The sequence below is a fragment of the Callospermophilus lateralis genome, chromosome 16, assembly GCF_048772815.1.
Source record: "Callospermophilus lateralis isolate mCalLat2 chromosome 16, mCalLat2.hap1, whole genome shotgun sequence".
Lineage (NCBI taxonomy): Eukaryota > Metazoa > Chordata > Mammalia > Rodentia > Sciuridae > Callospermophilus > Callospermophilus lateralis.
In genome coordinates, this window is record NC_135320.1 from 15,397,416 (window position 1) to 15,424,113 (window position 26,698).

At 35.9% G+C, this 26,698-nt stretch overlaps 1 protein-coding gene across 1 annotated transcript in view; it reads right to left on the minus strand.

Moving 5' to 3' along the window:
- The window catches only part of Pxdnl (peroxidasin like), a 431,430-nt gene that overhangs the window by 89,859 nt on the left and 314,873 nt on the right, over positions 1–26,698 (minus strand). The window contains exons 10-14 of the mRNA XM_076836074.1: positions 26,124–26,390; positions 20,368–20,484; positions 17,999–18,157; positions 6,980–7,092; positions 4,195–4,351 (exon numbers count right to left, since the gene is read on the minus strand). Coding sequence (XP_076692189.1) covers positions 4,195–4,351; positions 6,980–7,092; positions 17,999–18,157; positions 20,368–20,484; positions 26,124–26,390 — 813 coding nt within the window. The remainder of the gene's footprint in view (positions 1–4,194; positions 4,352–6,979; positions 7,093–17,998; positions 18,158–20,367; positions 20,485–26,123; positions 26,391–26,698) is intronic.

A 26,698-nucleotide genomic window follows, 5' to 3' on the forward strand; every position in this document is an offset into this window, starting at 1 on the left:
CTTGAGAAAAAGAAATAATGAATCAAAAAGGACTCGAGAGGTGACAATTCTACCTTTTTTAAAAAATAAGAAAATGAATCCCAGTTATGGGTGAAGAAGTTATCCAGAGTGCCTGAGATCAGGAAAGTCTGATAACTTACTCCCACCATCTCACACTTTCAATGTTCAATATAAATGTCTTTGCTGTCAGTTTGACTGAGTATGTCATTATGCCGATTTAGAAAGGAGATGTTAAAGTAAATTGCTCTTGAACAGAAGATTTTTTTCCCTTTGGGTCTAAAATAAAATGAGTAGCACTCAGATGCCAAATATTATCTAGCAAAGAAAAAGAAGTGTGCAGACACAAATAATATTTGCCAGTATAAGTATCTGAGGACACCCTAAACAAAAAGGTTCTAGAAAATACCGTATTAGCCTTACAGGCTATCCAAATCTGTTTAAATTATTTTTTTAAAAACTATTAAATCTTGGGGCTGGGGTGATGGCTCAGTGGTAGAGTGCTCGCCTAGCATGCATGAGGCACTGGGTTTGATCCTCAGCACCACATAAAAACAAACTAATATATCCACCTAAATCTAATAATACATACATAATACATAAATAATAGATATTTTTTAAAAACTATTAAATCTTAAGGGGAAAAATGAATTTCCTGAAAAAATTGCAACCATGGAAACTTTCCCTCTCTGTTTTTTGTTTGTTTGCTATCATAAATGCCCTACTATGCTCTTGGTAGCATACACCTGTAACTCAACTACAAGAGGCTCAGAATCAATAACAGCCTCAGCAACTTAGTGGGACTCTCTCTCAAAATAAAAAATAAAATAAATTTAAAAGGGATGGGGGTATAGCTCAGCATAGAGTGCTTGTTTAGCAAGCATAAGGCCCTGGGTTCAAGCTCCAGTACCATAAAATAATTAATAAATACCTTGCTGTGGACATCCGTCTGTAATATTCACATTTTATAAATAATATAAATATTATTTATAATATTTATTATTTAATATAAATATTATTTATAAATATTATTTATAATATTATTCTTATAGAATGTTATTGTGTACTTTTTATCATTTGGGATTACTTTTAATGGCTATTTTCCCCAATGTTGAATAGAAACTCAAAACATGTGATACTCTGTATCACTTTTTACACAGAGGAGTTCCAGCATTTCATAACTGTTATGTGGGGGAAGCAAGAATGGACAAATCTACAATGCATGCATTTTTTCCTTTTCATTACAAAGACCTAGTAAATGAGAGGGTCTAAGCCATAAAATGCTTTATTAGTATATTCTATATTATATGTTTCCCTTCTTTTGATAATTGGGGGTTTATTTGTTTTGTTTTTTTTGTACAAGGGATTGAACCCAAGTGCCCTTAAATACTGAGCCACATTCCCAGCCCTTTTTAATGTTTTTTAGAGTCAGGGACACTCTAAGTTGCTCAAGGCCTTGCTAAGTTTCTGAGACTAGCTTTGAACTTGTGATCCTCCTGCCTCAGCCTCCCAAGACACTGATATTACAGATACGTGTCATCACCCCGAGCCTAATTTGGATTTTGTAAGCAAACACATACTCCTTGTCTTAAATTTATCAAAATCTAAATTTATATTATTTTGTCATGTCTTCTCTATATATAAAAGAATACTACCATGAAATTTATGTGTTATGAAAAGCAGACCCAAAGTAATTTTCCCTCATCTATATGTCCCCAGAGCAAAATATATACATGTATATTGGTACAATAACTTCTTTTGTATTGTGTTATTATACCCCTATAACCTGATTTTCTGGGTTTTTAATTTTTTTAAATTTTTTTGCACAGTAGAACAGAAAATTGATGAATGTTACTTATTGCTGTTTAAAATCTGATAGATTTACTTAACACATTTTAATCTGAATAATTTACTTTGTGTGTGTGTGTGTGTGTGTGTGTGTACGGTTTAGATATTTGGTGTTCCCAAAAAGCTTACGTGTGAGAAAATGCAAGAAAGTTTAAAGGTGAAGGGATTAGGTTAGAAGAGTTTTAATTTGATCAATGTATTAATCCCCTAATAGGTACTAGCTTGGTGGTAGCCATAGGCAGGTAGGTGTGGCTAGAGGAGGTGGATCTTTGGGTTGTGCCTTCAGGGTGTATATTTGTTCTTGGTGACCATGTCCTAAGCTACTTTCCTCTACCATACTCTTCTACCATGATGTTCTGCCACACCTTGGGCCCAGAGCAAAGGAGCCAACCAATATGGACTGAGACCTCTGAAATCATGAGCCCCAGATAAACTATTCCTTCCCTAAAATTGTTCTTGTTATTTCTTTTGATCACAGTGTGAAAAACTGACTGAAACACACATACACATGTACATATATAAAGTATATGTACACATTAAATGATGTTCTAACTAACCATCATTTTACATAAATCATATATAATTATATATAATATATTGTTATGTAAATTAAAATATATATTATATATTAAGTGATAGTTATATGAAATATGCATATGTAACTATAAATATATTAAATGATGCTTAGTTAAATTTCTGTCAATTAACTGCAATTCTTATTTTAGAGATTCTAAAATGCTTTTTCACTGCAATTAGAGTCTTTTGTATGTGTGATGAAGCAAAACAGAGACAGATACAGAAAAATGTTTGTTTGTTTAATGGACAGATTTCTAACATCTGTGAAGATAGCAATGTTACTTTAAATGCTATGATGGCTCTTTTCCAAAATACCTCAAGGACACTCTTTTTGCGGGTCTCGTAAATAGTTGAAGAGCAGAAAGAAAACTCCATAAATTTATAAGAAGAAATACAACTACCAAAGATTTTAAACCAGGAAAAACATGAACTCATAGAGAATAACATTAGAATGAGACTTAAGATTTTGTAGCATTCAGAAATTATATTCAATACAGAATTACTTACTCTGTTATGTGATTGTAAATACTGTATGCAAAACATATATTTTCATTAGTGACACATTAGTTTTCATGCATTTAATGTTTTTTGGTTACTAAATTACATTTTTTACAATTTTCAAAATAATATTCTACAGTTAGTATATTTTTACCATACAATATAATAAATGCATGAAAACTAATGTGTCACTAATGAAAATATATGTTTTGCATACAGTATTCAGACAGATGAAATGCTCAGAAATTTAATATCTCAAAAGAATATTTAAGTGGAAGAATATGAGACTACTGATTTAGAAGAAAAATAGATATTTTAGGATAGAATTTGATAATCTCTTTTTTAATCAGGCTTATATTTAGAATAAAAGGGTTACCCAATCTCTCTTGTACACCCATAAGGGCTAGGGAAAAAAAGAGGAAAATAAATGCAAACCCATATTTATGAAATTGGCCCATTTATAAGGAAATTGAATGATTGACAAAGCCCAAAACAGCACTGTAGCAACATATAACTGAAGTTTTTATTTTAAACACTATTTTTCAGTACAGGAAAAGTTCCTAAACTCACTTTCAAAGAAAAAGAAAGAAAGAAAAAAACTTGGATGTCAATTCCTACAAGAGGACATGCCATGTTTCTCTGGATTGCTTCCTCTTTGCAGAGAACATTCCAAACCTCACTTCCAATTTGAACTGAACCAATGAAAGGGGGTATTTTTTTTTTTTTTTATAAAGCTATAGCAAGCAATTTTTTTAAAACATGATATAAAATCAACCAGCAAAAGGTTATAACAAGCCTATTTAACCAGGCTGATGATAAAATGCAGAAAGCAATACCACTTGTTTTGGCCAGTAATAAATGCTTCCAGACATAAGATGGTAGCAAAGCTTACTTAGCCGTTTGGTTAACTTTTTATTTTAATCTAGGATATACTAGGCCAGAGTAACAGCCACATTAAATTCCGTGTAATGCTTCAATTTTTCGCTCCACATTTTGGCAATGAGTACATCTTACATTCTATAATTGCCAACTTCCAAGATAACATGAGACATATTGGCAAATCCTTGCTGGTTATGCTCCTTGGGCATAATGGTTTTTGTTTCATATTCACTAACAGAGTTTAAACTTTAAAATAATAAGATAGCTTTGATTTGATTTTTAACACATTTGAGTAGAAAGAATGCAAAAAGGAACATGAGTAATAAGATGAACCAGGATTGCAAGAAGCTGTGCAAACACATCTGGTTGTTGTAAATGGGATCTCTGAATACCTACCAGTGACTGTAAGAAACATGTTTGCCACAACAAGGCCAAATGAATTCCGAGCCAAGCATTCATATCTTCCTTGGTCAGCCTGGCCTGCGTCGTAGATGGTCAGTGTGCCTCCACTGTCAATATGGAATTTACCACTCTCAGTAATCTGTATACCTGCCTACCGAGTAAAAAAGGGTTGTCATTGGGAGAAAGCGTGGGTCCTTAAACAGTAAATATTTACACTTCATTTGATGTAGTCTCCATTTGTTCAACAAATATCTACTGAGTGCCTGCCATGTATCAAGCACTATAGGAGGTATCAAATAAATCGAACAAAGAGAAGAAAGAGATTCCCAAGAAGTGCTGTTTTGTCTTCTAATTAAAATAAATATGACAATCATAAGTTCAGTCGTGTATTATTTAGCATGTGATTATCTTAAAACCATCACTCAATAGATGGATATATACAAAGTACTAACAACCTGCTTACTTCTAAAAGACAATTCTGACAATAAAAATAAGAACACGATTTTAAGGAGAAAAATGCTCACAAATCCACCACCTGAAAACATCAAAATGTTTCCTTATTTTTGACTTCCTTATACACATTTTGGATAGCTGCACTGGTATATAGATAACTGTATTTCCCAGTTAAAAAAATATACTTTAAGAAGATACAAGTAACTAATTTTATATAAACTACTATTGAAGTGCATTATCTACTAATTATTAAGAATTTATTGCCAGGTGCGGTAGCACACTCCTATAATCCCAACAGCTCAGGAGGCTGAGGCAGGAGGATCATGAGTTCAAAGCCAGCCTCAGCAAAATCAAGGTGCTAAGCAACTCAGTGAGACCTTGTCTCTAAATAAAATACAAAATAGGCTGGGGGTGTGGTTCAGTGATTGAGTACCCAAAAAAAATAAAATATTTTTTTAAAATAAAATATTTTTAAATGTCCATCATCATTATGATGTTAATTTTAAAAAGAAAAAGAAATTGGCTTTCAGAGATTGCAGTAGAGATACCATTATCTTGCCCCTCTCCAAAAGACTCTCATGAAACCAAAGACAAGAGAGATTTTTTTTCAAAAGAATTCATACTCCTGTAATGGCCAACGGGCCAGAGAGTAACCATAAAGGTTAGAGTCTGAGAATGTTTGAAAAACAATCTGTTTTTCAGATTTGTGCAGCTGTCTTGGGACAATGCTAGGAAACAAATCCAAGGTGACAGGCAGATGGTAACTCAGGCTAGGCAGTGATGGGAAGTAGGAGAGAGGACAGGACCTACTTGCTAGAAGAGTAGCTGGAAAGAGATCATACACGGGGCACATCTGAGGAGACCAGATGCCTAGGTGTGGGGCCCCGGTGGTCTTTCCCCTTCCCTTCTTTTGTCTGGACCACCATTGCATCTTCTTTCCAAATTCATTATTTTCCCCTCCCTTCTTCTCACTTAGTACCAGAACTCCCAGCTCCGTGCTTTTGGCTTAGAGTAGGAGCAATCGGATAGCTTTCCAATAAATCCCTTATCTACTTATTTGAAAGGTTTCCTAACTCAAACCCTTTCCAAACTTTTGAGCTGAGGAAGATTGTTATAAAGATGAAATGGGATAATATACGTAAAATACCTGGCATACAGTAGCACCCCATCGATATGTGATTAGAACCTACCTTCCAAAAGGTGGACTTTTGAGATATTTTGCTGGTATAATTAGATAATGAAGCATCTAGTAGAATGTCAGATAAGGCTTTATACTGACAAAAATATATATTTCCCAGAGTTCTTGTGTTAGTATTAAAACATTTGGATAGACAGTATTAAATCAAAAAAGAGTTTACACTGGCATGGTGGCACGTGCCAGCTACCAGGAGGCTGAGGCAGAGGTGTTACACGCTTAAGGCCAGGCCAGGGAACATAGTGAGATTTCTGTCTCACAAAAGAATACTCAAGACTATGTGAGAGGACACAAGCTCAATTGGAGGCACCGAACTTATTCTTCATAGAGAACCTCACGCCATGCTCGGCTATAGTACAAAAGAAGAGAGCCAGCAAAAATAGGTGGCTTTGTTGCCATTTGATACAAACAAAAATGAACTAAGTGGTTTTAGTAAACACAGTTCTGTGATCTTTCACAAATTTCACATTTTGTCACACTTTTCCATAAAACCTGTCATTCAAGTGTGTACACCTTCATTGATTTTTTTTAAGAACATTGAAATCTGAGACCAATCATTTCATTGTGATGAAAAACCTAAAATGGAAGAAGCAATTGTGTTGCAAGACTATAGCTCAAAGAACCAAAAGAAATAAGATATATAAATAAAGATCTATTATTTCTTTAAAGCCATTCAAGTTTTCAACCTTTAGAAGTGCTTTTTTTTTTTTTTGACATGTCCCTTTAATATCAGGATTTTTTATTCCTTTTTTTGTTGTCAGCTAACGATCTAGTTTTAATGCATTTCAGAGTTATTAATTTACAATGGTTTCTCGCTAGCCACGACAATGCTTAATTTATATGTGGCAAAACAATTTTTTCTTCAAGGAACTTAGTTACGCTTATGAAGTTTTTATCACCAAGCAAATGAGGAAGGACAAAATTTTTATCAAAACCCTGAGCCAAAATCAGATTCAGTCACTTAAAAAAAAAAAGGATCAAGAAATAAACCTACTGCAGCATGAAAAATATCGCCTGCTAGCAAAAATCACAACAGTAATAAATCCATAGGAGAATCATTGCCTGGGTTTCAGTGGGTCAATACACCTGTCAATGTTTTTAATATTACAGAAGCTTTAGTTGAGATCTTACCTTACTCCAAGTAATTATAGGCTGCGGTTCTCCTTGAGCATGACATGAAATGTTTATATTCTTCCCAACATCTACCCTTGCATCCTGAGGAAGTTGAGTAAACACTGGGAGAGCTGTAGGAATGAGCCAAGATAATATCCTGTCGGTATCATTTTAGTCAATATGTGCCAACCCCATCAAACAGTATAAATATAAATGCTAAATTGGTTGTCCACATTAGTTTTAAAAAGTCAATTTACTTGGTCATCTAGGGGAATAATAAACACCAATCCAGGCTGGTGATAATTAGGACAGAGGACAAAGCAGGAATAAAAGAAGAGGAAAGCACACAAGTGTTAACCACATTCGCAATACTTTATTTCTTCCGCTGAGGAGTGGGTGCAAGGGTTTTCATTATTCTTTCTCAATATCTTTTGGTAAGCCTAAAAGCAAACTACACAGTTAACATCATTTTTTTTTAAAGAGAGAGAGAGAGAGAGAGAGAGAGAGAGAGAGAGAGAGAGAGAGAGCTTTTTTTAATATTTATTTTTTAGTTTTCGTGGAAACATCATCTTTTATTTTTATGTGGTGCTGAGGATCAAACCCAGCGCTCCGCGCATGCCAGGCGAGTATGTTACTGCTTGAGCCACATCCCCAGCCCAACAGTTAACATCAAATTTTATTTCTGGCTAATATAAAAGGATGCCTTTTTTAAAGTAGAATTCTTTTTCCCTCAGAAACCACAGACCATCTCAACTCAATTAATAGGAACTAGATGATTAAAATAGCTCCCACAATGAGCAAGGAAATTGGATTTACAATCTTTAAAAATTCCTCCTCCCCCAAAAAATGCAAATCAAAATTACGCTGAGATTTCATCTCACTCCAGTCAGAAATGGCAATCATCAAGAATGCAAGCAATGATAAATGCTGAAGAGGATGTGGAGAAAAAGGGACACTTTACCCTGTTGGTGGCATGGTAAATTAGTACAAACACTATGGAAATCAGTATGGAGTTTCCTCAAACAACTAGGCATGGAACCACCATATAGCACGCCTTGGTATTAATCCTAAAATATTAAAGACTATATATATATATATATATATATATATATATATATATATATATATATATTTATATTTATTTATTTTTATACATACACACATACCCCACACAAGTGTTAACCACATTCGCAATATTTTATTTATTCAGCTGAGGAGTGGGTGCAAAGGTTTTCATTATTCTTTCTCAATATCTTTTGGTAAACCTAAAAGCAAGCTACACAGTTAACATCAAATTTTAACATCAAATTTACATATATATATAAATATATATATATATATATATATATATTATATATATATATATATATAGAGAGAGAGAGAGAGAGAGATCTCCATGTTTATAATAGCACAATTCATAATAGCCAAACTGCTGTCCATCAAAAATGGATAAATGGATAAACAAAATGTAGTATATGTACACAATAGAGTCTTATTCAGCCATAAAGAAAAATGAAATTATGTCACTTGCAGGAAAATGGATGGAACTTCAGAACACTATAATAAACAAAATAAGCCAAACTCAGAAAGTCAAGGGTCATATATTTTCTCTCATATATGGAACTAGAGAGGAAAAAGGAAAAGAAAGGTGAGTGGGGGTAGAGGAATCTCATGAAAATTGAAGGAAGATCAGTAGAGTAAAGGAAAGGGGGAAGAAATAGGAAAATAGGGGGGATGATCTTAGCCAAATGTTATTGTTATGTTGTGTGCATGTATGAATATATAACAATAAATCCCACCATTATTGACAACTATAATGCACCAGTAAAAATATGGGGAAAAACCTTCCCTCAAAAAGGGAATCTCAAGCAAAGAATTAAAATCATTTTGCTAGAGAATTCTACTAAATGATTTTAAAATATATTATGACGACTCTATATGATTCCTTGCATAAAATAGAAAAGAAGGCAATACTTTTTGACTCACTGTAGGAGGCAGACCTTAACATCCAAATCAGATAGAGACAGTACCAAACAACAACAGCAGCAAACAAAAAAACTACAGACCAATACCTCTCATGAACATGTACACAGAAATCATCAACAAAGTGTTGGTAAATAGAATTCATCAATATTAAAGGGTTTATACATCATGGCCAATTAAGGTTTAATCCTGAGATGCAATGCTGATTCAATATTTGAAATCAGTGGATATACCTATATAACTTGCCATTTTAACAGCTAACAAATAAAAACCACATGATATCAATCAATACATAAAATGTGTTTGACTATATTCAACTCACTCATGGTTTAGAAAAAGCTCTCAGAGCCAGCTATGGTGATATGTGGAGGCTGAGGCAGGAGAATTGTCAGTTCAAAGCCAGCCTTAGCAACTCAATGAGCCCCTGGGCAATTTGGCAAGACCCTGTCTCAAAAGAAAAAATAAAAAGGGCTGGGGATGTAGCTCAGTGTTTAAATGCCCCTGGGTTCAATTCTTGGTACCAAAAAAAAAAAAAAAAAAAAAAAAAAACTTTCAGAAAAACAGAAATACAGAGAACCTACATAGCTTGAAAAATAATCCTGCAGTAAGTAGTGAGTAGTGAGGGGATATCTTCTCTTCAGATGGGGAATAAGGCCGGGGCATGTGCTCTCTCCACTCTGATCCAACTTAGAACTGAAAAGTCTATTGCATTATAGCAAGTAAAGGACAAGGAAAGCAAAGGAATAGGATAAGAAGAAATAGAACTCTGTTTCAGATGACACCTTTATCCATGTAAAAAAATTCTAAGAAATATCAAAAGTATTCTAGAGTGAGTTTGGCAAGGTCACAGAATACAACATAAATGGAAAATCAATGAATCATATTTGTGGACTCAATCAATGAACACACAAACACAAAAAAATTTTTAAAAACAGTATCATTCAGAATTGCTCAAAAACATGGTATGCACCAGGTATGGATGGCACAGGCCTGTAATCTCTTAGACTCAGGAGACTGAGACGGAAGGATCACAAGTTACAGGTCAGCCTCAGCACTTAGCAAGATCCTGCCTTACAGTTAAAAAAATACAAAAAAGACTGAGGATGTAAGCGAGTGCTAGAGCACCCACAGATTCAATCCCCAGTACAGCAAAAGGAAACCAAAAAAAAATGTGATGCTTAGGTTTCAATCAAGCAGAACAATCATGTGTGGAAGACCACAGAAGGATGATATAAAAAATGAAAGAAAATCTAAACAATGTATTCATGAGTTGGAAGTCTCAAGACAGTAAAGATGCCATTTCTTCACAAATTGATATGCAATTTCCATTAAAATCCAAGCAAGAGAATTTTTTATAGATATAGACACGATTACTCTAAAATTTATTTAGAAGGGCAAAGGAAACTAAATAATTTTGTCAAAGAAGAATAAAGTGAGAAGAATCTCTCTACTGGATTTAAAAACAGATCAACAAGCTATAGTAATTAAAGTGTGTGGTACTGAGAAGATGGACACAGACCCACACATTAATGGAGCAGAGCAAGATCCATACAAACATGCCCAATTCATTCTGACAAAGGTGCAAGAGCAATTCAATGAAAGCCTTTCAACAAATGTGCTGGAGCAATTGAATAATCACAGGCAGAAAAATGAATCTTGACTCACTAAACAGTCTCACACTTTATACAAAATTAACTCACAATTAACAATAAAACATAAATTGTTTTAACTATGAAAGTTAAAAAAGAAAACAGAGGAGAAAACTTTTATAATAGGCCAAAGTTTTGACTCTGTATAAAAAGTGAGATCCATCAAAGAAAACTGCACTTCATCAAAGTTAAAATTTTTATTATTAAAAGACCAGGTTGAAAACTAAAAGACAACTTAGGGAAGGAGAAGAAATATTTTGCAAAACACATATACAACAAAGAGTTAGTATATAAAATATATGAAAGGACCTAAAAAAACAATTGTTAGGGGAAAAAAAATCAACAGTTCAAACAGAAAGTGGGCCAAAGACATATCATTGTACCAAAGAGGATATACAGATAGCAAATCAGTGTGTGAAGAGGTTCTTAACATCATTTAGACATTGTAGAAATGCAAATTAAAACCACAATGAGGTATTATTGCATACCTATCAAAATGACTAAAACAAATAAAATTTATATAACAGGAACAGAAGTCATTGGCAAGGATGTAAAGAAATTAGATTACATACCACGGGTGAGGTTATAAAATAGTATAGCCATTCTGCAAAGGATTTGAATTTATTTTAAAAAATGTAAACATGCCAAATACCAAATAATACAGCAATTGCTCTCTTAGGCACCTATCCCTGAGTAAAAAAAAAAAAAAACTCAAGTTCACATAAAAACCTGTACATGGGTCTTTACAGCACTTTTACTTATGATAGCCCAAAGCTGGAAACAACCCAGATGTCCTTCAACAAGTGAATGATAAAACAAAGAGCAAATTATCCATGCCTTGGAGTTCTACTACAGAACAACACAAAGGACAAAATACTGATATATATGCATTCTAAATGAACCTCTAGATAATTATGCTAAGTAAAGAACCAATCCAAAAAGATTATATACTCTCTGATTTTGTTTATATAAAATTCTTTTTTTTTCCTTTTTTTCTTTTTGGTACCAGGAATTGAATACAGGTGTACTTAAGCATTAAGCCACTTCCCTACCTCCTTTTATTTTTTTTATTTTGAGACAGAGACTCATTAAATTGCTTAGGGCTTCCCTAAGCTGCTGAGGCTGGCTTTCAACTTGTAATCCTCCCATTTCAGCCTCCTTAGTTGCTGCTGCATGCACCACTGCACCCAGCTCACATAAAATTCTTGAAATGACAAAATTATAGAAATAGAGAACACATTGGTACTTGTCAGGGTTTTGGGAGGTGAGAAATGTGAGAGGGCAGGAAAATGGGAGGGAGAGGGGTGTGGTTTTGAGAAGGACAATATAGGTGATTCTTGCAGGAAGAGAAACTGTATCTTGATGACAATATCCTGGTTGTAATATTGTTTTGAAAGGTGTCACTGCTAGAAAAGGACAAATGGGATCTTTTGTGTTATTTCTTGCAACTGAATGTCATTGTACAATTATCTCAAAATTAAAGGTTTAAATAAAATTAATCAATGACATGAACATACGTGGAAATAATATTCAACAAAGAGTGCACATTGCTTAAGGATCTCAGGGAAACTGATTGAGCCATGAACTTCACGCATCTAAACCCCACATTCTACCTCATTATTTGACTTGCTTTATCTCCAGCCACTTTGACCTGCTGTCACACAGCTTCTCATTACCATGGACTGTGCCACTGCTTACAATATCTTGGAAATATCTAATTCCACACCCTAGAGCAGAACTCTTTTCTCTACTGCCCTTTCCTCATTTGACTTCATGTAGACTTCTAAGTCTTTTCTGTAAACAAACAACAACAACAAAAAAAAAAACTGTAGGAAATAGCTAGGTGTGTAATCCCAGAGGCTCAGGAGGCTGAGACAGGAGGATTTCAAGATCAAAGCCAGTTTTAGCAAATTAGCAAGGCCCTAAATAACTCGGTGTAACCCTGTCTCTAAATAAAATATAAAAAGGGACTGGGGATGTGGTTCAGTAGTTAAGCGCCCTTGGATTCATTCCCCAATACCCCTCCCCCAAAACACAAAAACTGTAAGAAAGGGCATTTTTCAAGATGAAATGTTCCCTTTAAAATTAAAAAGAATTTCATCTTACACATCTACATTATTCCCCTGAAAGTATAGAAAATTAACATTTTTTTCCTAAATTGTACTATCTTTGCTCATTTTTTAAATTTTTTTTCTTTATTTATTTTCTTTCTGATTTAGGGAGTTCTTTGTATATTACAGATATCAAAGAACACTTGTTAGTTAAATGTGTTGCCAAAATCTTCTCTTTGTGACATATGAATCAAAGATCTGAACATTAATCTTTTCTTTTAGGCTAAGAATGTTGTAATTTGTTTTGAAAATTCTTCTGCACTACCATCAGATAAATTTTACTTGTTATTCAAAAAGAGTTAAATATCTGTTTTAGATATTAGAGTCATTTTTCTTAATCTGGAATTGATTTGAGGATATAGGGTGAAGTAAGGACATACTTTTGTTTCCCCGTGGACAACCAGTTGCTCAGAACAATTCACTGAGGATACCTAGATTCTATAGTCATGCACAACACCACTGCTGCCATCAATTGAATTGACTACTGATCAATTGATCAAGTCATCTCTGGGCCAGTAGTAAAATATGTAATTTCTGATAGATGTATAATCATCTTAGTTATTCTTGGATCTTTCTCTTTTCATCTGCATTTTAGAATCATCCCTTCATCTCCCACCAAGAACTCTTTTAGGATTTTATCTGGAATTGCATTGAGCTATAAATCAATATTAGAAAAATTAACACTTTTTGCAATAGTAAGTCTATCTTCTTCAATTTCTTGTAATGATATTTTATCCTTTTTCCACATGGTTCTTGTATATCTTTTGCTAGATTTGTTTTTAACTAACTTACACTTTCTTGCTATTTTAAGGAGTATCATTTTTATAATAAAATTAAGCATCCTGCACATAGAATAGAAAACAGTTTGTACTTGACATTAGATTTAATAATCTTACTCAAACCCTATTTGATAGTGTATCTGTAGCTACTTTTGGATTGTGTATAAGAAAAAATTCTATTACATATAAATCATAGAATGTTTGTATTCCTTCTAAATTTTTAAGATTTGCTGTTATTTCTTGCCCTTTTGTACAGGCTAAGAGCTTCCCTTATAATATCAGACAAATACAGTCTACTTTCTAAGTTTAAAGAGAATATTTTTAACATTTCACCTTGAAAAACATCCTTTCCTACGGTCTCTTTTTTCACAAAAAGAGTTTTTACTTGTTCACTTTTATATTGCTAATATATTTTTTCTAAACAATGAAGAGATAACAAATTTAACCAAACTCCTCTGCATCTGATGATAATCAATCCTCCATTAACCTAGTAATGTCTGTGGGTTCTGTTAGATATTTTGTGTTGAGATTATTCAGAACTTTTTTCTCATAACGTCCTTAATTCCTATTATTAGAAGATTTGATACTTTTACAATCTAAATTTACAGTTACTTTTCTTGAAACACTTGGAAGACTTGGTTCCAACATCGCCTGACACCTATTGCTGCTGACAGCAATGTAAATTATTCATATTTAGAAATATGTCATTTATTCTGCTTAATCTATACTGCTTCATCCTAGCCTGGATTTATGTTTCCTTGGTTCTAGTTATGTTAGCTAAACGCTCTCCAACATTGTCTACCTTCCCTTTCTTCTATCTTGAGACCGAGAACATCCATTTCTGTCCTCGGTGTGTTTTCAGTTTGTTTGTATATCTTACACTTTCAATCTAGTTCACTGATTTTTTTTCCCCTTAAGCATGCCTAATTTGCTATTTAACATATACTTAAAATTTTTTTCATGATGTTATCTTTTATTGAGAAAACTTGTGTTATCTGACTCTTTCATGTTTGTTGACTCCTCATTTTTATGATAAATTTTATTTTCTTAAATGTTTCAGATGTTATTGTAACAGATCTTTTTATTCTAATTCCTAAAATCCTTAAGCTTATCTATTTATTGATAAAATTACTCATTACTCATTCTTATGTTTGCATTGTTTATTCTCTTGGGTGTGTCGTACCCTTTGTTGATTTGATGTATCCAATCTTAGGCAAATTCAAGTCCTACACATAATGCTTTTCTCCATATGGGTCTGTGTTAGCTTCTCTGTGAGCCCTCTGTCGTCCACACTAGCTCCCCTGCCTGGTTCAGAAGGCCATGACCATTTGCATTCACCACCTTGCCACTCCTCCAAATCTCCCTGTCTGTGCTGCCGTCATGACAGGCAATGGCCAATTTGTGTCACCTTTCCTTTTGTGCACATATACTTCTCAACATTCTGATTTTGGATCAGCCAACTTTCTTTTTTTTTTTTTTTTTTAATTTCTTTTTGGTTGAAATAACTTCAGCTTACTTTCTGCCAGCCTAGTAATGCAGTATAATAAATCACATTTTTTAATGTAGGAAATATTTTTTTAAAATCTGATAACAGAATTTTTCAGAGATTCTATTCCTTTGACGGCCAGAAGCCCCATTCTAATTAACTATAATTTATGCAGCCTGGGTTCTTGCTAACTGCTGGGATAACTTGCACCTCACAAAAGGATTTTGCCCAGTTGTATCCGTCCGTTTGCACTCTCCTTCCCGTGATGAGCTGTCCACAGAGCTTTCCTGAACATTTCTCAGGGCTTATATGTCATGACTTGACTTCTTCACACTTCTATGACCACTTCTCCCTCTTGTGCAGGATTTGACATTTCCTCCTTTATTCAGCACTCAAGACAGGAAATGACTTAGGGCTCCACTTCTCCAGTCTCTCCTTCTTCTCTGCCAATTTTTTAAACATCACCCAATTGCAGTGATTCCCACACCTACATTCTAGCCAAGGCCTCTATTTTGAAATACAGATTTCTATTCCCCACTGATAATTCAATATCTTCACTGGAAAATAGGTTTTTCCCAAGCATGTCTAAAAATAAATGCTTGGTTTTGCCCCCAAATTCTAGGAACAGAAGCTAGCAGACTTTGAGTGCCTCACTTCAGCCCCTGTCTCTAAGGCATCAGTGGTATCTACTTCTCTTAATTTTTTCTGGCATAACCAATCCTTCTTTTACCCACAGCCTCAGACTCCTCCAGAGACACTCTCTCCTTTGCTCACTAAATTACAGAAACACTGCTCTTTTCCCAGGACTTTGAAACATACGATATTCTGTCTCTTCTCAAAGATGTCACTCTTTTTTGCTTCCATCTGTGATGTGTTCCCTCATACAATCTTTGGACTAAACTCTATTCATCTCTTATCAAACACCTTAAATCTTACTTCACCCAAGTCTCTGCTCAAATATCAAGTCTTTACGGAGTCACCTCCACCACTTTCTCTAAATGGCATCTCCTGATGCGTTTGTTTTGGGCCCCCATCTTTATCGGCTCCTTCATCACAGTACGATATATTTAAATTGCTTCAGGGATTGGAAAAGAAGGCAAAAGGGCTGGGGTTGTGGCTCAGTGGTAGAGCGCTTGCCTAGCATGAGTGAGGCACTGGATTTGATCCTCAGCACCACTTACAAATAAATAAAGGTCCATCTACAAGTAAAAAATATTTTTAAAAAAGAAGGAAAGAAGGAAAAAAATGCTCTTTATAATCTCATAGATAAAACGGTTCCATCTGTCATAATTTTTTCTTGAATTCACTCACTCTTCCCACTGTTGTGATCCCAATTCAGGTCAAGTGACTAGTTTCTTACTAGTTTCTAGGGTTTCTTCACTAGAACCTATACTGTTCACTTTGGGTTGAATTATATTCTAAAACATGGATCTGATCAAGACTCAATAGTTACGTAGCATGAAATCAAGACCTATTCTAGGTCTAATACAACCAACTGTTCAAGCGACTTCCATCCACTTGGCCCTTGCTATTCAGACCCTTCACACAATCTGCTACAACACTTATACCTCTATTCTTTAAAACACTTGTTGGTTTACTTCCACATTCATGAATATTGCTCATAATATTTTCTGGGCTATGGATATTTGATGGATTTATCAAATACTTCTACATGTGTCCGATGATATACTCTAATTAGATTAAATTAAATGGCATATTCTAGCAGTATTTGGTTAGACTAAATGGTATACTCTAATGCTCACTTAAACAGGGACACCTTAGAGAGTGTCTTCCTTAGGGAAGATCAGTGGCTTCCATATTGAGGTGTGAAGGCTGACAGGAGACGGACAACTGAAAGATGTGAAAATGGGGAAAAAGGAAGATCAATCTTTGTAAATCGATATCAATATCAATATATCAATCAGTATGCATCTGCGTATTATATCTTATTTGATTAATATTTGTTCATTTAATATCACTTCCATGGTTTTCAAACATTGATCCAAAAACTTCTGGTGGATGGGCTTTAGTTGAAAATTAGTTCAAAACCAGTTTGCAGAGCAGTTTTCGATATTTACTCTTAGACAGAAATGGGTTCGCCAGAGGCATTTCATATCCCTTCATCTTTCCATAATTGAATTTCAAAGCCTCCCACTCATTTGAGTTGCTATTTGCACATTGGGATGCCAATGCTAACTTCTCCTCTGGAATCTCAATTTCATTTAAAAATGAGCATTTAAGCTGGGCGTGGTGTTGCACTCCTATAATACCAGCAGCTCAGGAAGTGAGGGCAGGAGGTTCACAAGTTCAAAGTCAAGTCTCAGCAACTTAGGGAGGTCCTAAGCAACTTAATGAGACTGTCTCAGAAAAAAAAAAAAAAAAAGTGGACTGGAGATATGGTTTAGTGGCTAAGTACCCCTGGGTTCAATCCTAGTACCAAAAAAAAAAAAAAAAAAAAAGCATTTAATGTCTAAAATAAAAGGGTAAAATAATTAATAATAGACAATACATCAATACATAGTAGTAACGTGATATACTCATGTGTTCATGTTTATTGTGAACAGTTTGGCATTACTCATGTTTCTTCTTATGCTTACATTGCTCTATAGGGTTAAACTTTGTTTCTACTTATCATATGTTCTTATCTAAATATGTGTTACCTCTGAAATAGAACAACTACATGAAAACAAATTATGCAGGACTTGTAGAGAAACTTAGGAAATTATATCAAGATGCAAAGAGTGCAGAAAATGTAAATTAGTCTATATATATGTGAGTCAACAACCTCAGCCCCATGAAATGACTTTTAAAGAAAACATGATTGCAGTTATTATTAATAAAAGTAAAATTTTAATGTAGAAAGAGAAGTTATACAGAAGAAGAAAAGTATGAAATTATCGATTTCTTAGATCCTAAAAAAAAAAAAAAATTTGTTTAACTCTAAGTAATGGGGTCTCGGCTGGGTGTTTTGAAAACATGGGAAGAGAGAATCTCTTTAGGATGTGAAAATGAATCTTGGCACTTATTACCTTTGGGCTTTACGGTCAGGTGGACAGACACCTTTTTCACCCCCAGTGGACTGACTGCTTGGCATTCATATTGACCTTCATCGTGTCGTGCTACGCGGTCAATTCTCAGAGTGCCAGAGGAAAGAACTGTATGTCGGCCTTCCACAGGGAGCCGTCTTCCTGCAAAAGAGGAAAAGAAAGTACTCTGTATTGCATTTGTATGACTCAAGGAGCGAAAGGCCAGAACTGCATGACTGTCCTAATAAAGGCTGAGATCCTTCTTTCAGGAAATCCTTGGGGTGTAAACTAGGATGGCTCCTTTCTGTATCACATTCCCCAAAATATGGCATGAGCCTTGTCCTGACCTCCCCCAACCTCCGCCACTGTTGTAGCCAGAATTAGACAGGCAGTCAGTATAAATACGTAAATCGAGTCAGGTCGGATCAAGGAGGCCAATTTTGAGTGAGTCCAGCAAGTTGGAGACTGTCCCCTGAGGGATTCAAATGTTAATTCCTTCAAAGGCCCTTCCTCCACCCTTATCAAGAACCTGCCCTGGCGCCAACCTGTTGCCAAGGTAACCAGTCCCAGGAATTGCCCCTCCCTCCTACAGGGAGTTATCAAAGTTGTTAATTAATGTGTCCTTGGCTGCTCCTTCCTGCCCTTCCCCCTTCAGCCCACCTGTTTCCCACCTTTTGGCCATCCCACTGAGCACTCCTGGGCCTAGTCACATACACTGTAGGGAGAAAGATGAGGGGAAGAGGCAGGAGAACAAAGGAAGCCTAAGACATATAAATAGGGTAGAACACCTTGCCTCTGGGGATACCAGGATACCAGGTATGGCCCCCTTCTCCATCCTGGGAGAAGTCTATGTTACCCCTTTTTAAATAAACCCTGCTTTTATGCTTGCCTCAGCCTGCTTCTCTAATGTTCAAACTTCAACATGTCGGGGAAGAGAACTCTGTCACCGATAACCCACAGGCAGTATCACTGTACTGCAAGGATTTATCATCTCCCACCAGGAAAATAGCTTGGCCTCTTTATGAATCCCCTCACCTGCCTGCTTGCCTCCTCAGTTTTAACCACAATTAGAATGGAAATTTCAGAACCAGTCTGAATACTAATACAATTTTCAAATACCTCTCTAATATTGGTTCATCAAATGTATACAATATTGAGAATATAAAAGAATTATGGGAAAAGAATATTTAAAGTGCTTAGGCAGCATACCAAATGTGGTATTTTTGTGACACTCCTGCTAATAACCCTCAGAGCCACACCCCAAGCCACCACTGTACTTCTTACCTTTGAACTTACACTGAGCTTCTGGATCCTTCTCAACACTTTATTCCTCATGGTCACTAGCAATTAAATACGGTTGTCATTCTCAACTATTTCAGTAAAAACTTATAGCTTACTAAGGTCTTATTACAGTTAGAAAAAGCAATAGCTAACTTTATTGAGTGTGCACACAGGTTGGTAGCTACTTGTTCCAAATATCTAAAATTTTAAGCAATTCTTACAATCGTCTGATAATGTAGTACATTTCATCACCCCTAGCACATAGTTGAGAGTACGCTAATAAACAATGGTTAATTTACTTGCTAAATTCATGCAACTAGTAAATGAGGGAGTAGAGATGAATATAGGCTTTAGGGCTCCAAAGTCCACCTTGTAAGCACTGTTGTCTACTTCTCCAAGTCCCAGAGCAAGAACAGAGCAAAAATTTTAATCCAAAAATTTCAAAATGCATAGACATATTTTGAATTTAACTTAGCACTTTAACTAATGTAGAAGCCAAGATTTCCAAGCCCAGAGAGTCTTGGTCAATCTCTCATCCAGCCCACTGTGCATCTTGTTGTACAATGTTCTCAGGTTCCCTAAGAGTACCTGGTCCCTCTGGATGGGAGGCTGGACCCTGCCTGCCAGGCCCTGTACCCAGGCTACTCACACTTTCAGAACAGCAGCACTATTCTGAAAGTTTCACTTAAGTTTAATAAGCTGGAACTTCATTTAGCATTTTGTTTAATTTCTGATTTCATTTTGTACTAAAAGAATTTTTGGATTCAAGTTGAAGATTAATTCAAAAGAAATCTCTAACATTTTGCAGGCTAGCTTTTGGTATTTAAAAAAAAAAAAAAACACACTAAACTTTCCAATAATTTTATTTTTAAAGTCTAGAATCTATGTCCCAGAGTAAAAGTATGATTTCAGGAAGGCCATACATTCAAATAGCAAAACTTAAAACATCAGAAAATTTAAGATGGTGTTGTACTTAAAGTGTGCTGTTTAGATGTCCACAACGTACTTGTGATAATTAAACTATTTTTTATACTTTCCAAAAAGAGAAGGTACTCATTTCCTCCCACAATCATTTATGGAAGTGCTAATACCTGCTTTGGTCCAGAGGATAACTGGTGGTGGGCGGCCTTCAGCTTCACAAAGAAGTTCTACAGCATGCTCCTCCAACACCACCTGGTCCATGGGGCTTCTTATAAATTGTGGTGGAGCTGAAGACAAAAGAGGCCACTAAAATCACAAATCATTTTGGAACATTTTAATAACAACTCGAGAAGAAAGAAAATATGTTTAAAAGTTGAAATATGTTTTGTAATTAGAATTAGTTTTGAGATAGCAATTTGAGGATAGAGAAAAAGAGAGACTGAGTTTCAAAAGAGAAGTCCCCAGGAGCCCAACACCTGGAAAACAGTAAACACCCAAGAACCTTTAAAAGGCAAAATAAGCATTCTTCCGCAACCCAGACCTTTTCCTTTGCCTGTACCCTTGGTTTATGCGCTTTCCTGCAAAAGAAACAATGTACAAAAGTGCAAGCAAAGAGAAAACTGTGCAAAATTGTGTTACATTCTGTCCTGACTCTAGTTCAGTCCCTACCAACTGTCCTTTTATAAATATAAATGCCACACACCAATGGGTGGGTCTTTCTTCCTCTGGAGATAGCCTTCATTCTCCCTTGAAGCATATTCTTTGCTTTACCCCCAAAACTCACTCTCAAGATGGCCAGCATTCTCCCTTAATGTGTTTCTTACTCTGCCCCAAGTGATGTCTCTCCTGTGAGATAGCGAACTCTTAAAAATGTATCTGCTTTCTTAATAAAACTGTCTGTGTCTCAGCTGACTGGTGCATGCTGAAATTTATTTCTGTCACAAATTCCAAGGATCCCACATATCCTGAGTCGAGGACCCCCTTCTCTGGGAACTCCTTTCATCACATTCCCAATGATTTATCAGCAAGGATATGAAAACATAGAAGTGTTTGCATATGTTTGTGCCTGCTTGCAAGGAAACCAAAAAAAAAAAAACAGAAATAACCAATATGGACTGAAGCCAGAATGAGACAGGCAGTCAGTACAGATAGGTAAATCAAGTCAGGTCAGCTCAAGGAGGCCAATTTTGAATGAGTCCAGCAAGTTGGAGACTGTCCCCTGAAGGATTCAAATGTTAATTCCTTCAGAGCCCTTCCTCCACCCTTGTCAAGAACCTCTCCCTGCTCCCACCTCTTGCCAAGGTAACCAGTCCCAGGAATTGCTCCTCCCTCCTACAGGGAGTTATTAAAGTTGTTAATTAATGTGTCCTTGGCTGCTCCTTCCTGCCCTTCCCCCTTCAGCCCACCTGTTTCCCACCATTTGGCCATCCCACTGAGCACTCCTGGGCCTAGTCACATACACTGTAGGGAGAAAGGGGAAGAGGGCAGGAGAATAAAGAAAGCCTAGGACATATAAATAGGGCAGAACATCTTGCTTCTTGGGATACCAGGATACCGGCTATGGTATACCCTCCTGGGGTAAGTCTGTTACCCCTTTTAAAATAAACCCTGCTGTATCTGCTTGCCTCGGCTGCTTCTCTAATGTTCCAACTTCAACATGTGAGGAAGCAGAACTGTCACGGATAACCAGTGGTAACAGGACCATTTCTGAGTCTTATGGAAGCTGCTTCATATCACTAGATCTTCCTGCTTATCTTTTACTAGCTGAAATATACATATTTAAAGTTACAATTCATATTTAAATTATTAACAAAATGGTTCTCTCCAAATGTTCACATACAGAATAAAATTCAAATCAAATTGCTCTATTTACTTCAGAAAAAAAAAAAAAATATGTTCTATGGAGAGATGCTCCTGCAAACACATAAAATTATGCTTTTGAAAAAGTGCCATTTACGTCAAAATTTATAGTCCCAAATAGTCAAAATGTTTATAGTTGATTTTATATAAATAATGAATAGCTAATAGCTACATACACCATTTATAGAAAGGGATTCTGTTCACAATACTTTACTATAAAAAAGAAATCAGTGTGGCCATTTAAGAAAGACCCATAACCCTCAATAATATCTGAGTGGTGACAATTTCAAAAACTCTTTCCCAGATGACAGGCATAATCCCAGTACCCCTTGTTCCTGCCTGCCATCAGCAAATACAATAAATATGATGAAGTAAATACCATTTGACAAAGCATATTTGTTGCAAGTTTCATACTATGTGCAGATAATAAAGGTTTTTTTAAAGGTTCTCATAAATTCTAATTAAGGTGCTAGACTGAATACCATATTATAAGATTAATTACACATAAGCATGAAGACCCTCAGCAATGCCTGAAAGCTATTTGTAATTGACTTCTAGAAAACAGCCTACAGACCAGCAGTGTCAAGCTCCTCATTCTACAGATGAAGAAATTCAGACTGGAGGAGTTTGAATTGAATTTCTCTCAGTCAGAACCAGTAAGTGGCAGAGACTGTGAGAATGTAGGTCACTCAACCCCCAGACTGATGTTCTTTCCAGAACATTACACTAACTCCTGAAATTACCAGGAATGGCTTAAAAAGAACAAAAATATTTCTACATTAAAACTTGAATTCATGACACAGTAAAAGAAGTATGTAATAAAAGTAGGTCGTAGTTAAGACAAAAAAAAAAAAAAAAAAATCTACCCAGTGTTCTAAGTTGGGAAATTTGATTTCAGTTGTTTAGTAATAATTAAAATTTAGTTAGCCAGGTCTGGGCAAAAAATATTGAATTACTTCATGTGCTCTTATAGTGGGACAGACAGGGCTGGACCCAGAGGAATAGCAGGAAGTATGTTTATAAAGGCTGCCTGCAGCCAGGTTCAAAGAGGGCGTTTTTCCACCTCCATCAAATCACACCTCTTAACCCTGAGTTTAGAAAGTTTCAGAACTTTATACCCAAAGTGTAGGGGCAGGGCTCAGAAGCTCACAATCTGCAGCAGCCCACACAAAAGCAGTTTTTTCCAGAACAGTGGAATCCAGACACAATCAAGGACACTCTCTGCAAGAATCAGCACCCAGGACCTGGAGAGTTCTCCTCTCCTTCCTCCAGCCTGCTAGCTCCAAAGGACCTGACTATTGTCTATTGAAATACAAAGGCCTCTGTGGAGGCCTTGGATTGGTCTTTCTTATCACATCCTGCCTCTGTAGTATACCTCCAGCCTGAAAACTCTGCTGCAGAAATTCTTGTTGATAGTCTAAGAACAGTTATTGGGGGGGAGGGTCCTCGGGAGAAGCTTAATTAAGATTTTCCATGGGGGCAGGGTGGTGCCACTACACTATCATTAAAATTGTAATAATAATAATAATAATAATAATAATAATAATAATAATAATAAAAAAACTCAGGCATGATGGTGCATACCTGTGGTCCCAGCAAATCAGGAGGCTGAAGCTGGAGGATCACAAATTCAAGACCAGCCTCAACAACTTATCGAGACCCTGTCTCAAGGTACAAATAAAAAAGGGCTGGGCAGGTATCTCAGTACCTTGGGGTTCAATCCCAGGTACCAAAAATAAATGAATAAAAATAAAAATAAGTCCCAAGATTCTGCATGCTAGCAAACAACAGGCAAAGTTTAAGTAAACAAGCAATTTACATTTGTCCCTTATACTAAATGACCAACTGCCTAGATCAAAGAAGAAATTTCAATCTGGTGGGAAAGACATTCAAAAAACCCTGAACATTATTACCAAGGCAGGCAGTGAAGGCTGGAGGAATTAAGGTTGACCTTTCTGAGCTTTTATTTTAAACAATTGCCCAATGAATCCCACTGCTGATGCTAAACTAGCACAATTGTGGAGATGGAGGATGTTTCTATTTTTATTACAACCCCCTGCCCCAAGTTGCAGGTTACTCATGACCATAATGCCATGTGAAAAGCATTTCTGTTTACACTGTTAAGGACAATAGATCTTCTCACTTAAGCCCCCACATTGTGATTCATGCCTTTTAAATGAAGCTTTCTGGATTTTTTTTTTTTAAGTTTATTTGTCATTCATTCCAGCCATTTGAGGGAAAGAGGTGTTTACCCATGGGTAACTGACATCTGTGATTCAGCATAACTGAACATTAAAAGAACTAGAGAAAACTGATAGAATACCCATTAAAATAACCCCAAAAGGGTACATCTAAAATATTTATGCACTAGGCAAATAAAGAAGCCTCTTTCATAAATGTATAAAATGATTAATGGACCATTTTAAGACTAATTGAAATCTTGACACACAGACCCGCAAGTTGCACAAGAACACAGTTGCAAGTGACAAAGGACAAGGAGATGGCAATCTCAGTGCAAACTGACCAGTAAGAAGAAATGATTAGTGTTTTGTGGTATCCAAAAAGAGCAGGACTGTAAATGTTGTCAGAGTTTAGCTAAATATCAATTGATGCAGATGATCAAACAGAAAGAATAGGAACCACTTGCAAGAAGCTGGGAAGCAGAGTCTAACATAGTGTGAAATAAAAGAGACTGTTAAAATGCAAATGTTTGACTAGGCATTGGGTTTCTAAAAAACTAAGACTTAAAACATAAAATCATGGATCCAAAACAGAAACCACGCACTATTTCTTTTAAAGCATTTTTCAATCCCAATGCATTGAAACAAATATAAAAATAATGTTTGGGTCCTTTAAAAGTAATTCCCCCTACCCACCTCACCTGAAGTTGCCAAAGACTACAAGGAGAAAAATTTCATTTCTATAATTTATTTCTAGAACAAGAAAGGTGTTTTCATAATATTAGCATTTCTAGGGGACAACACAATTTTTTCTTTAGATATGTCAATGGAAACAAGAAATGATTGATCTATTTCTAACTGAAGGAGTTGATTCAATTCAACAAACTTTCACTGAATGTAGGAAACCCAGGCTGGGTGAAGTTCTGCACCTTTAGAAGACAAATACCAGTCTCAATGCAGCCAGGATTCACCATTCTGAAGTTCCCTCAATTCTAGAACTGCACTAGAACTGCACTAGACAGTCCATGTTCTAGACTATCTTTGCTCTGCGTTTCTCCAAATCTGGTGTTTTGATAGGTAACATCTTATGCAAATCTGAAATTAATAAAACCTCCTAACTCAATTAAAATATGCATACTCCCCGAGATCCTTAAAATAGAACGTTGTAAATTTTTAGACCCTTATGATATAATAGAAAACTGTTTTGGATGGGACAGACTAGGACTTGTGGCATCTCTTTAATAACATGAATTTTTCTGTTTATGAAACCTCTAAACCAACAGGAGGATTGCACATGTGCAAACACACACACACACACACACACACACACACACAACCACAACAACGAATATGGAAAGGAAGGGGCAGTTCCAGGTTAAGAAAAGAAAAACAACTGAAAAGCATTTCTTTTTTTACAACATAATCACCCACATGTAGCTTATTCTCGGGGTTCAGAATGGCCTGTCACTGCGGTTGCTACCTGCTAAAGTCCTAAGCATATTCTCAGGCTATGTTGAGTAGACAGTTTGGTAAATGACTGTGAACCTGGGGCATAGCCTTTCACTTTCGTAGCTGGAGTGTCTTCCCTTTATCTGTAAAATATTCTGAAACACAAATATCTTTTGACAGTTTGCTGCCAGATTAATGACTTCATCTCTTTTATTACTAATGCCTGATTCTGGCATTTGGATAAAGACTTAAGTTGAAAAAATGCCCAGCTTTTAACATGAAGCAGATTCGTTTTGAAGATTCTATTATGTCAAGAAAATAAAAGGCAAATAAAAAAATCTCTCTGCTGACTTACATGATATTACTTTTCAAGTTGAAAAACAATTTTCCATATGTGACAGAAGGACCATTTCAAGCAGGACCTTCTGCTCCCATACCTTGTACAATGATGTTGGCCGTGGCATGAACAGAGCCTTGGCTATTGTTGGCGTGACAGGTGAATCCGCCGTGATCTCTCAGGGTGATGCTCTGCAAGTGGAGTCCACTGGAGGTTTCTATGTGCCTGGATCCATCCAGTGCCTCTCCATTGTCCCTGGTCCAAGTTATATGGGGGTGTGGGTGGCCTGTGGCCATGCATTCCAAAGTTGTGCTGGTGCCAATTAAAACCTCCGTGTCCTGGGGCTGGATTACAAAGCTAGGTTTGGCTAAGGGTAAGAGGAAAACAAAACAAAATATAAGCAATAACAATTAGGAAGGTTTATTTATTTATTACTTATTTTGCATTGTGGTTTAAAACTATCATTGAAGCCAGAATTAGACAGGCAATCAGTATAGATAGGTAAATAGAGTCAGGTCGGATCAAGGAGGCCAATTTGAGTGAGTCGAGGAAATTGGAGACTGTTCCCTGAAGGACTGAAATGCCTTCAGAGCCCTTCCTCGCTCTTAGCAAGATAACTTGCCATAGCTCCAAACTGTTTCTAAGGTAACCTGTCCCAGGAATTGCCCCTCCCTC